The 12467-nt window shown below is 53.6% G+C and overlaps 1 protein-coding gene across 2 annotated transcripts in view; it reads right to left on the minus strand.

Annotated features, from left to right (window-relative positions):
• PREX1 (phosphatidylinositol-3,4,5-trisphosphate dependent Rac exchange factor 1) overlaps positions 1-5128 on the minus strand; it is a 186653-nt gene extending 181525 nt beyond the window's left edge. For both annotated transcript variants that reach the window (XM_060645492.3, XM_060645485.3), the window contains exon 1: positions 4749-5128. In XM_060645492.3, the coding sequence (XP_060501475.2) occupies positions 4749-4961 (213 nt within the window). In that variant the 5' untranslated portion in view covers positions 4962-5128. The remainder of the gene's footprint in view (positions 1-4748) is intronic.
• Positions 5129-12467: the final 7339 nt, after the last annotated feature.

Below are 12467 nucleotides of genomic sequence, written 5' to 3' on the forward strand. Positions count from 1 at the left end.
GTGTCCTTTTCCCTAAGCTCCTGTAATGTGACATATACAACGGACATGTGTATATTATGACTTCTGTTTATTTTCCCAAAGCAGAATTGTGTCACATACGCGCCTCAGCATCCTACCTTTTGCAACACACCCTCGTGAACATCCCGGAAGTCACCGACCGGGTAGGTCATTCTGTTTCGGTGACTGCAGAATTTAAAATGTGTCCCTCACCTCCACCCCCTGGCATTTCTCTCTAGTGAGAGACTGGAAGCAAAGAATCTTAAAAAAAAAAAAAAAAAAAAAAAAAAAAAAGCAGTGACAACACAAAACCACAGTTTCTTCTTTTGGCAAGCAGAGCTCCAAAGAGAGGAAAAGCTCTAGTCTCCAACCCCCCAAAAAAGCAGAACCACAGAAAGCATTCTGGGAGCTTTCTGCCCACACTCCCTGATCGTCCAGGACCATCCCCCAGCTGGTGGAGGAGACCCCCTGGGAATGACAGGTGTCTGTCCTCCATCAAGGGAGCCCTATGGGGTCCTGCTGACCAACCCTTACCCAGGGGTCTCTCTACGCATCCACCCAGGCTCCCCCTCTCTTCCCACGTTGGCACTTACCCCAGAGTCTCCTCACTTGCAGGCAGGAACCCAAAACCAAAATCCAACCAAGAAACCGGTGAGCCCAAGGCGCACCTGTCCTCCTCTTTAAGCGGGGGAGCCCCGCGAACCCCAAACAGACAACCCTCTCCGCCCCCCACTGCTGTACGCCAGCAAAACAGCCACCATAGCATCTGAATACCAACTGCGCGTCTGGCACCCTTCAAACGGCTTCGGCGTCAGGCTCATCGAAGCTTCATAACACCCCTAGGACACAGGTGCTACACTGTTCCCATTGTGCAGATGGGAAAACTGAGGCACTGAACAGGCTGCTGGCATGCCCAGGGCCATGCACAGTCATTGTGGGGTAAAGCCAGGATGCGAACACCAGCAGCCTGGCTCCAGAGCTCCACACTCAACACTCCCTTCACAAACAGCCGTGGAGCACGGAGGAGGAATCTGGCCGCCTGCCATTTCTATTCTTCTATAGTTCTGCCCATTCTGCGGAAGAGACAATGGGAGCCACGGAGGGGAGTAACCAGGGAAAGCGCAGGCAGAGGGTCAGGATATCACAGAGACCCGGGTTCGAATCCCCGTTTCGCCACCTTAATAAATCATGGGCCGAGGCCTTTCTGAGGCAGAGGCAGTCTGTGAGGCGTCTAGGGACATGAGCTCTGGGGTGGCCAGCCTGGGATCAGATTCTGGCACGGCTGTCTGCGTGACCCAGCTCACTGAAACTGTCTTCGCCACAATTTCCTCATGTGTCAATGGGGCAACAGCAGCACTTTCTTCATGGGGGTATTGGAAAGATCAAATAAGTTGATACATGTGAAGCGCCCAGAGCAGTAAATTATGAATCAGTGTCAGCTCCTACCCACTAACGACTGTAATTGTTATTATCATTATTGACACTGACCAAGAGCACACAGGGAGCACCCAACACGGTCAGGGCTTCTAAATGTTGAAATCCCAGGCTCTGAGTCAAAACCCAGGGCACTTTCTCCCACCATCTTTGCGGGGTCCTCCAAGAAAGACCCAGCATCTCTACAAGAGGGCTCTCCTTGCATTTCCATGACCCTTAAATAAACACACACAAAACAAGGCACCAAGGCTATCAGTCCCCCTTGGAGATGGGGAAGGGGTGCAATCCAGTTCCTGAAGGAGGTGAGGAAAGATGGGGAGATTCTGGAGGAACCACAGAGCCCCAGAACCGGAACCAAAGAAAACCACTGGTTCCGGAGTTTAGATGGTCAAAAGGAAATTCGCTCAGGCTCCCTGTCCTCTTTTCGGTGCTGACTCAGACCTCACTTCCTCCAGGGAGCCCTCCCTGACTACTCCTGCTCACTTGATGCTGAAATCCTAGAACCCTAATCATCTATATTATTTAATTACCATATAACAAAATAAGTAATGATGATACTAACATTTATATGCCTTACTACCTACGAGGCAGTGTTCTAAGTGCTTTATATATATTTATATAACTGACTTACACTCTTAAAAACCCTGTAAGATAAGATCTATCATCAGCTCCTACTCCACAGATGAGAAAACTGAGGCCCAGAAAGGTTAAGCCAGTTGCCCTAAGGTTATACAGCCCCAGGACTCAATCCCAAGCAGTCTAGCTCCAGAGCCCAGCCTCATATTTGGATTTCTGTAAACATCCACTTTGCCACCATGGACTAGACTGTCCCCTCCTTGAGGGCAGGAACCCACCAGAGCTGGCCTTTCTGCATCTCCCACAATTCACAGTCAACCACAAAGCCTTCATTTCTACTGACAACAGAGCCTTGAAACTAGGGACCCAGGGAGGCCAGGGAAGCTCTGCCCCATGGAATTAAAAGCCGGGAGGGATTACCAAGCATTCTTCCCTTACCAAGTATAAAGGCTCAGAGGAGCGAGTGGGAAGACAGAAGAGACCACGCAGGCTGCCAGCCTGGATGCGTGGAAAGCCTTGGTAATTAGCAGTCCCCGAAGCGAAGCCCTGGGTTTTCCAAACCGAAAGGCCTTGGGTGCTTTAGGGGGCATTTCTGATGGAGCAAAACAAGAGAGGCCTCCTGTGGCTCACAAACGAGGTATGTATGGCTGGTCAGGTTACACAATCAGTCCATTTCTGGCAACAGCTTGGGGACACCCAAAAGGACAAGGCAGAGAAGACGCCTGGATTCTCCTCCCCTTGGTTTACAGGTGGGCAAACTGAGGCCAGGGCAGGTATAGCAGGACTGGTCCAAGAACCAGCTCATCGCAGAACCGACAGGTCAATCGAAACAAAAACTGATGACCTCAATAATGTGGAAAATACAGAAACCTTTTTTTTCTTGTTTCTTTAATAATAAGAGCCATTGATTCCAATCAATTTCCATTATTCCAGCAACCTCGGACTCTACAAGTGGACAATTTAAAACCACAGTTAACCCTAACACGATCTGTATCTGCTCTGAAATGCACCACACCATCTAGGCAAGGGCGTGGGAGGGAGAGATATATTTTCTTACCCATTAATATAAAAATTGGTTTGTCTTTCCTCTTTCCTTTCCTGACTGAGGAGCAGGGAGTGGCTCAGAAGGAGAAGTGAGGAGTTCCCTAGAATTTGACATTGCCCAGAGATAGAAACTACCAGCTTCAAACTGAACAGATTCCTTTATTTATTTATTTATTTATTTATTTATTTATTTATTTATTTATTTATTTAAACTATGAGAGAGGGAGAGAGGCAAAAAGAAACACCAACCCTCTCACAGGCCTTTCTAGAAGGGTCCTTTAGCCAAATGGTTTTCAATGCCACCACACAACTCCCCAACCCCTCCCAACACACACACACACACACACACACACACACACACACACACACACACGAACACACCTCTTTTCACAGAGAGAAGGGCTCTCTCCTCCCCGAGTTAGAACTCGGACCTCACACAGCCTTAGCTGTACCTCCAAGCCAATGGGGACCCCAGAGGATGCCAGAGTCTCCCTCTTTCCCTTGGCAATTGGGAGCTGCACAGCCTGGCTCTGGGGTCTCTGAAGGAACAACCACCGCCCCCACCAGCCCTTCCTTAACCAGGATTAAAAGACTTCCTAGAGCCAAGAAGGGAGTAAATGAGGTCCCAGCAGGAGGCAAGGAGATTAAAGCCCTCGGAGTCTCCTAACTTCCACCCAGGCTTGGCCCCAGGCCCACCCCCTCCGCCCCCTGGCCACTTTTCTCACTTCCCAGGAGAGTAGGGAAGTGGCCCCTTCCTCCCGCTCACAGGAGAAAAGAAAGATAGAAAGAAAGGAAAAGAAGAAAAAAGAATAGAAAAGGAAATGCAGCACAGGAGTTTAGAACCCAGTATCCCCAATTAACCAGCTGTGTGATTCTGAGCAAGTTACTCAACCTCGCTGGAGCTAAACTCTCCCATCTAAAACATGGGGTAAATACTCGTCCCCACTTCATGGGCCACTCGGAAGGTTAAACCGCCTGAGGACACATGTGGGCGCCTGCCACAGAGTAAGCGCTGGGCTGTTTATTTTAAGAGTCTGATGCTGTGGTTTTGCCACTTAGAAATAGGGGTGGGACCTGGACTGCCAAGTCGAGAGTTCGAAACCCACTCTCCCCAAGCTCCAACAAAAACGCGTGCACTGGGGAAAAGGGTCCTACCCCGAGGTTTTGTGGGTTTGTGGGATCTCCGTCCCTCTTCCGGGCACTGGGTTGTATCCTACTCTCGGAGGGACGCTGGGCTCTAGGATGTCTAGGAGGTGTCCCGGAGTACTCGGCGGTGCACTAGGCGGCGAAGAAATCCCCGGGAAAAAAAAAGCAGGAGCGAAAGCTCCCGGCGCCTGGGTCCCAGAGCCCCTGCCTCGCGGATGCAACTAATTTTAAAACTATTTGAAAGGCGGGGAGGGGAAAAGAAAAAGACAAAAGGGCAGCGTGCAGGGGAGGGGGGGAACGGAGTGCGGGAGATCCCGAGTCGGGACTCGGACCGCCGGCCGGCCAGGGAAGCGACAGCCCGGCTCCGGGGGAGCCCGCATCTCCCCACCTCTCCGCGCGCCCCGCGAGGCGCCCCTGAGGCGACTCTCGCGACCCCCAGGGACCGCGGCCACAGGTAGTGGCGACCGCCCGGCACTGGAGGCCCCCGCGCTCCACAGCGGGGCTGGCGGCCCGGGCAGAGGCTGTCCCCGCGCGCCCCGGGCGCCACTCACCGACTGCAAGAAGCGCAAGGTGCCCACGTAGTCCCTCTCGGTGCCCAAGATCTCGTTGAGGACGCAGAGGCGGAGGCGCAGCTGGCGCTCGGACTCCCGGGCGGCCGCGCACTGGCCAGAGCTGGGCGCAGGGGCGCCGGGGACCCGGGGGTCCGGGTGGGCACCGTCCCCAGCCCCGTCGCCGCGGGGATCGCTGCCGCCGGGTCCCTCCATTCTAGCGCGGCCGCGCGGCGCCGACTGCTTCCCCCGCGCGAAGGTCGCGCCGAACGGCGACTCAGGCGTCCAGGCGCCCCATCCCGGACGGGGCGCGCCGGCGGGCCGGGCTCAGCGGCGGGCCCGGCGCCTGGCGCGGCGGGCGGGCGGGACTGGGGGCGGGCGGCCCGGGCCGGGGGCGGAGGCAGCGCGCGGAGGCTGGACAAGGGGCGGGAGGGGGCCGGCCCTCGGGGCTCCCAGACGGCGGGCCCCGCCGCCGCCGCCGCCGCCGCCGCCGCCGCCCCCACCGCCCAGGGAGCGTCTGCCAAGTGCCACGCCGTGCTCGGGCCGCAGAGGCGCTCCGCGCGCGCACCGGGCCCCCTGGAACCGCGCCGCGGCGCTCGGCGGCTACGTCGGAAGCTCAGCGCGGTCGGAGCGGGGGCGCCCGGGGCGCTCGGGCGGGAACTCCCCGGAAGGGGCGCCGCGGAGGCCGCGGGGCCCGAGGCGGCACGCAAGCCGCCGCCCGCGCGCCAACTCCGCGCCCGGACGCGTGGCCCCCTCCCCCGCCGCGGGCTACGCCGCTCCTCCCCCACCCCCGCCACGCGCGACACCCCCCGCGCGCAGGCACACGCACGCAGGTCCGGCCGCCGCGGCCGCCCGCTGCCGCCGCTCGAGCTGAGCGAACCCCCGGCTGGAAAAGCTCTCGGCGGGAGCCGCTCGGGGGAGCCAGCCCGCCCGGGCCCTCGCGACCCCGCCGGCCCCGCGGAGAAGGAGGGGGCGGCCCCTGCCCGGCCGGTGCCAGCCTCTGGGACACGTAGCCCTGTGGGTGCCCTCGGGCGCTGCCGCGACCTTGGGGAGGAAGACGCGCGCCTCTCCGGGTCCCTCCCTCTCTCTTGCCCTCTCCGTCCTTCCGTTTTTATCCCTTTTTTTCTGAAGTTCTTTGCCCCCAGGAGACGACCCTGCTCTTTCCACCTTTCCCAGAAGAAATTATGATCTGCTCTCGAATTACTAATCAAGGAGCAGCTGCTCTGCCCGCGGCCCCCTCCCCACCCACCACCGGGGATAAGGCCTTGGGAAACCCGGCCGCTAGTGCAGGCTGCTCTGTGTGACCTTGACAAGCAGCGGGACCGCTTGACAAATGTCCTCACCTGCCTCACAGGAAGGTATGGAGAGGTGACCGAGCGCTGAGGCCTGGAGTAAGCTGCTCAGATTCGAATCCCATCTCCCTCGCTTGCTAGTGGGTGACCTTCGGCTGGTTTCCTTGCCTCAAGAGCCTTAGTGTGCTCGTCGATACAATGGAAATAATCCTCGCACCTGGCTCATAGGGGCCCGCACAGGGTTATGTGTTAGTCCACAGGGCATACTTGGAACAGTGCCAGTACCTAGAAAGTTCTCTATTTTTGTCCTTTATTATTATCATTGCGTGTGTAAACTGCCTTCTTGGCCGGCCCTACTCTCTAAATTGTCCACACAACTCTTAATGTTCCCCTGTCACACACCAGGGATTGTATTGCCTCTGCAGTGGATTAGCTGATTCATATAATATGCCCCCTCTAGACCGTAATCACCCTCTAGCAAAGAACATGACTGTTTATTTATCTTCTGTTCGAAACACCCAAGACTGTTCTCATAATGGCCTGGGTAAATGCTGCAAGTTCCTCAGGACACGGGGAGAGAGTGGAGTGGCTTCTGCCCTCTAGGAGACGTTTCTTTGGGATCGGGGACAAGGTGGCATTTGATCTGGGCCTTGAGCGAGTGAAATCTTCTGGGCGGGTGGGAAGGGGGATGGGGGAGGTGAGTCTGGCAGGTGCAAGTGGTGGAGTCAATTATGTCCAGAAGATGGCTGACTCCTGAGGTTCTCAGAAAATTGCAGATGTCCCTGAGTAGCTCTGCTGTGTGACCTTAGACTAGTCACAGCACCTCTCTGAGCCTCAGTTGCCTAGTCTATAAAACAGGAGTCTTTGTAAGAGGGAAAAACAACGAAAAACATGTACGTAAAGCAGGATTTCTCAACCTCAGGCTATGGACACGTAGAGCCAGAGAAGTATTAGTTCTGGAGAGCTGTCCTGGGCGTTGTAGGCCGGTTCAGCGGCACACTGTACCCCCCAGATGCCAGGAGCACTCCCTCCCCACCGGCAGTTGTGACAACCACAAATGTCTCCAGGTAGTGCCAGATGTCCCCTGAGAGACAGAATCTCCCCCAGTTGAGAACCACTGATGAAAGTTCCTGACACAGATAGCTGGCACACAGTAGGTGCTCAAGCAGTGTTAGCCTCCTTCCCAGCTGTGACCACCGAAGATTAGCTTCCACTTCAGATATTTGTCTCACACACAGACACAGATCCCATGTTATATCCAAGAATTGGCCCACACTGCCAAAAGGACCCCAAACATTTCCTCATTTGTGGATGGCGCCCACCCCTGGCCCACCCCCATCTCGTCTACATTCTGATTCCTCTGGGACATTTCATCCCCAATGAAAGATACAACATTTAATGTATCCCTTAAGCTCTCTGTGCCTCCTTGGTCTCTTCCGTGGACTGAGGATAACAGCTGCACCTACCCGGTAAGGTTGTTGCAATGATTTCTGAGTTAACACGTGGAAACTACTTGGGGCAGATGGTAAGCACTCAGTAAGTGAAGGCTTTTATTTGGACTGAGTGCTGAATCCATTCAGATGCCTTTGGCCACAAGAAGAAGAATGGGCTACTGGTGGGTTCAAACATAAGGACAGTATTTATTTAACAAGAGGTCCAGAGGAGATTGGTTCTTCAGGCTGGTTCGGGACTCACAATGTCATCGAGGACCAAGGTACCTTCAGCCCTGCTATCCTCATCGTGGTGGCTTGTCTCCCAAGCTCTGGGACCCCAGAGTGACGAGATGGCTATTGCAATGGCAACATTACCTGCCGACACAAGTCCAAGGCAGATTTTCTCTTACACTTCGCGGGCGAGACCGGGTCATGTAACCATCCTTTTTTTTTTTTTTTTTTTTTTTTTTAACGTTTATTTATTTTTGAGACACAGAGAGAGAGAGAGCATGAACAGGGGAGGGTCAGAGAAAGAGGGAGACACAGAATCGGAAACAGGCTCCAGGCTCTGAGCGGTCAGCACAGAGCCCGACGCGGGGCTCGAACTCACGGACCGCGAGATCATGACCTGAGCCGAAGTCGGACGCTTAACCCACTGAGCCACCCAGGCGCCCCCATGTAACCATCCTTAAGTAGCCCCTGACCAAGAGCAGAGTCGTCACTATCAATATGGAGCAGCCCTGCTCCATCTGCTGGGACATGGCTGCCTGGACAACTTGGGGTTCTGTTGTCAAGAGACGAGTGTCGGCCACAAGCACCTACTGTGTGCTGGGCATCGGGTGAGGTGCTAGGACCAAAGTGCGCGAGACCAGTGATGTTCGGCACTGACGTTCCTCCAGCAGGGGAGAAGCAGACAAGGATGAATGAGACATAGGAAGACAGTGAGTTTTGTCATTCAGTCACTGAGCGTTTCTGGAGGGATACAGAGTAACACAGCAGCTAAGGGTCCTGCCCTCTTGGTGCTTTTAGTCCAGAGCAGGGGAAGAAGGAAAATAACCAAATTAACAATCAAGTAATCAATCAACAAACAAATGAGATCTTTTCAGCTTCTCCAGAGTTAGTTGGTGGCACCTCCAGGCCTCTGCCTCAGGTCACTGTCCACCCCAGGTCTTATGACTCAGACAGGGAGCTCAGCATTCGTGTGATCAGTGGGGACTCCCTTGGTCCAGGGCCTGGCTGCCTCCCAGCTAATCCTGGCACAGAGCGACTCACCGAACCAAACATGACTAAGCAACCACAAACGGGAGATTTCTTTTCCTAGCCTTGTTGTAGCCTTGACCTCTCCTACCTTCTTCCCCATCACCTCCACCCACACCCTCCAGGATCTCCAGTGGGGAGCCCTTAGATCCCGTATGTCTCCAGGACAGGGCCCAAAACAGGCTATAGCTGGGAAACATTCACCAAAAGAACAGAGAGAGAGAAGAAAAAAAGAAAAAAAAAAAAAACAACTTTCAATTGAGATGGGGGAGTAATGATAATGTTAGGGAAATTCTCTTCCATGGGGACAATTTTAGAGTTTCTGTTGCCATGTACTTGGCAAATCGTGGGAAATACCGTTTTGTTTCTGCTGCACACGTTTCACAGTTGCAGGGAAGAAGCTAATGCTGCTTGGGAACATCAGACAGATAGTTCCTTATTTCCTGACGAGCCTCTCAGGTTCTGCAGGCTCAGGATTCAAAGGCTGCCTTCCCCAGCTCTGCTCAAAAGAAAAAATATTGAAGACAAAGCAAGGAAAAACAAGGGGTGGGCTTTGCCCATCCCAAGTTGAACACACCAGTGAGAAATGAGTTAAAGACTGCCCAGGATTGCAGTCATTTCCCAAATGCAAATGAGTTCTCAGTAACTCAGGCCGGCTGCCCAGAGAGTCTTTTCCCCATTCTGAGTACCAAGAGCAGCTTTCTGAGAAGAGGAGAGACATCTCCACCCTTGGCACTGCCCAGAAGGGCTGGGCAACAGAATTCAATGTGGGCCACGCAAGCCAGGGTTCATTTCTTCAGACCAAAATATTATAGTCCTGGGTGAGCCACCCCCACCCCCACCATTGGTCCAAGTCAAAACTTCCCCAGAGGAACCCTTTGCGGTTAGAAGCAGATCTCAGCAGAGGACCCTGGTTCAAGGTCTGATTTGAACATAATGGGTATCAGAATAAGTCAGGGCTCCAGAGCTTTGCCAAATCATGTTCCTGCCACGAAAGCACTGGAAACACAGCCTGGAGGAAACAAAGAGGGAAATGGTTAGGACCCCTGGTTTGAATCCCAGCTCTGCCACTGACATACGTGCCTTCATTTTCCCCAGCCTTTGGACGTTGTCGTAACCCTAGGGATCAGCTGTGTGGGTTCAATTCCCAGCCCCACCAACTTCCCACTTCCTAATGCAACCACTCAACGGACTGAGGCACCCAGGTGCCCCCTGCCTCTGGGCTCCTTGTCTTGAAAAATAATAGGGACACCCGGGTGGCTCAGTCGGTTGAGCGTCCCATTCTCAGTTTCAGCTCAAGTTATGGTCTCCCATTTGTGAGATGGAGTCCCACATCGGGCTCTGCACTGAGCGTGCAGAGACTGCTTGGGATTCGCCCTCTCTTTCTCTCTCTGCCCCTCCCCCACTTACACATGCTCTCTGAAAATAAATAAACCTTTTAAAAAAGATAATAAAATTTCCTTATTGTTTAAGCCAGTTGAATCACACTTCCTTTATTTGCAGCCAAAGGCATCCCAACTGATAGGCCTCCCCGTCCCCAGATTTCTCCCCACTCAGATGAACTGATTCCTCTACTGAAAGGAAGAGCAAACATCCAGTTTGCACAGGACAATCCCAGTTTGTGTCTGTTGTCCCAAAATAATTATTAGTAACATCCCACTTCGAATGATTATGATCACCCTATCCTTTGAAATAATCGCCATGCTCTTTCCAATTCTCTGTTAAAATGTCGATGCCCCAGGGGCACCTGGGTGGCTCAGTTGGTTGAGCATCCGACTTTGGCTCAGGTCATGATCTCATGGTCCGTGGGTTCGAGCCCCACGTCGGGATCTGTGCTGACGGCTTGGAGCCTGGAGCCCGTTTCAGATTCTGTGTCTCCCTCTCTCTCTGCCCCTCCTCCACTCATGCTCTCCCTCTCTCTCTCTCTCAAAAAATAAATAAACATTAAATTTTTTTTTTTTAATTTTAAAAAATGCAGAAGAGCTACCGCTCTCCACCACATTTCTTTCCCAAGGAAACAAAGACCTTCGTTTGTAAGAGGAAGCCTGGATTGGAGGTAAAAGTTAAGGGGAAAAAAGAGGTTCAGGGGCTCCTGGCTGGCTCAGTCAGTGCAGCTTGTGACTCATGATCTCTGGGTTGTGAGTTCGAGCCCCATATTGGGTGTAGAGATTACTTAAAAATAAAATCTCTTTTAAAAAAAAAATTCCATTAGAAGATTGATGCATAAAAGATAAATTCTACAGTTTAGTCGAGACCAGAGATTGACCTGGATGGTTTATCTTGAAATTCTGCGGCCGGAGATGCCAGATGGTTTCAACAGACATACTGGACACACATTTATATGTCTGGGGTTTTTTTTTTTTTCTTTTTTCCTTTTTCAGTTTGTTTCCTGGCCTGAAAGCTCAAACATAGGGCTGCCCGGTCCAAATCCAGACACCTGGCAATCCCAGTGGCAATTTTGACCGAAAGCTGACGGTTTCTGCTTTAGCCAGCAGAAACACAAACAGCCACACCCTCTCCAAACGCCTTGTATGCTGCTGCAGCCATCCTTCCAAATTTCCTAGGCAAATTCCCCTCCTGGAGCCTTGCTGAAGGGGGCGGGGAGGGGGGAGCTCTAATACCAACGGTTACCATTTCTGGGTTCTCACCGTGCACCAGGCATTAGTAACGTTCGGCCTCAGATCCTCACAACTGCCCTTCCTGGCAATTATTACTATATTGTTGTCCCTTTTTCATCGATGAGAAACCCGCGAGGCTCAGAGAGGAACCCAATCGAGGTCACTGTGTTAGTTAAGATAAAGACAGCCGCTGGGACAAGACCCAAATAGGAATACGTTTTTCTAAACAGGGTTTATTTCTCTCCCATGTGACTGTCCAGGCGGAAAACACCCAGCGGTGTTGGGGCCCAGGCTCCTTCCCACGTGTGGCCCCCACCATCCCTGACGTGGGGTGTTCCCTGAGGGGTCCAAGGTGGCTGCTCCAGTGCCACGTCTCAACGGGCAGAAAGACCCAGGGGGACAGGAAGGAAACGCCTGGTCCTTTTCAGAGCCCAGATTGGAAGTTTCACGCGTCACTTCCCCTCCCCCCCAGTTGGCCAGAGCCTCACCACCCAGGGGTGTCTGACCCTAAATCCACACCAAGCCACCTGCCAGGTGTTGCCAGTGGACGGTAAACTGTGAGCATCTCATTTCCGTCATCACAGGATGGTGCCAGGCACGCCTAAATATTAATTGAATGTATGAGTATCTCCAGCGCTCGCTTTGGACTCCAGGTTGGGAGTTGGGAGAAACCTCACTGTGAATGCCGGGCACCGCTCCAGTCACTGAGGATAGTGAGCGACACGGGCAAGGGTCCTTTCCTTCCCGGAGCTGACAGGCTAGTGGCAGAAGACATGGGGAATAAGGACCCCCAGGAAGTCAGCCACAAAGTCTGCCGGGTGGTGAGAAGGGCTACGGGGGACACAGGGAGGACGGCAGGGAGGCCTGGGCCAGCACAGCCCCAGAGGGTGAGAGAAAAGAGGTGACATTTTAGCACAGAAGTGAAAGAGGTGAGGGAGCAGACCCCACAGGGGTTCCAGGAAGAGCAAAGAGCAAGTGCCGGGGCTTGGAGGCAGGAAGAGCAGCAGTGGAGAAAGCAAGGGGAGGGAAGGGTAGGTGTGGGAGACGCACTGAGGCCGGAGAGGGAAGCTGGTTGGGTGAGCTGCGTAGGTGGCTGTAAGGATGTTGGCGTTTTCTCTGGGT

Source organism: Panthera onca, chromosome A3 (genome assembly GCF_046562875.1).
Source record: "Panthera onca isolate mPanOnc1 chromosome A3, mPanOnc1 haplotype 2, whole genome shotgun sequence".
NCBI lineage: Eukaryota > Metazoa > Chordata > Mammalia > Carnivora > Felidae > Panthera > Panthera onca.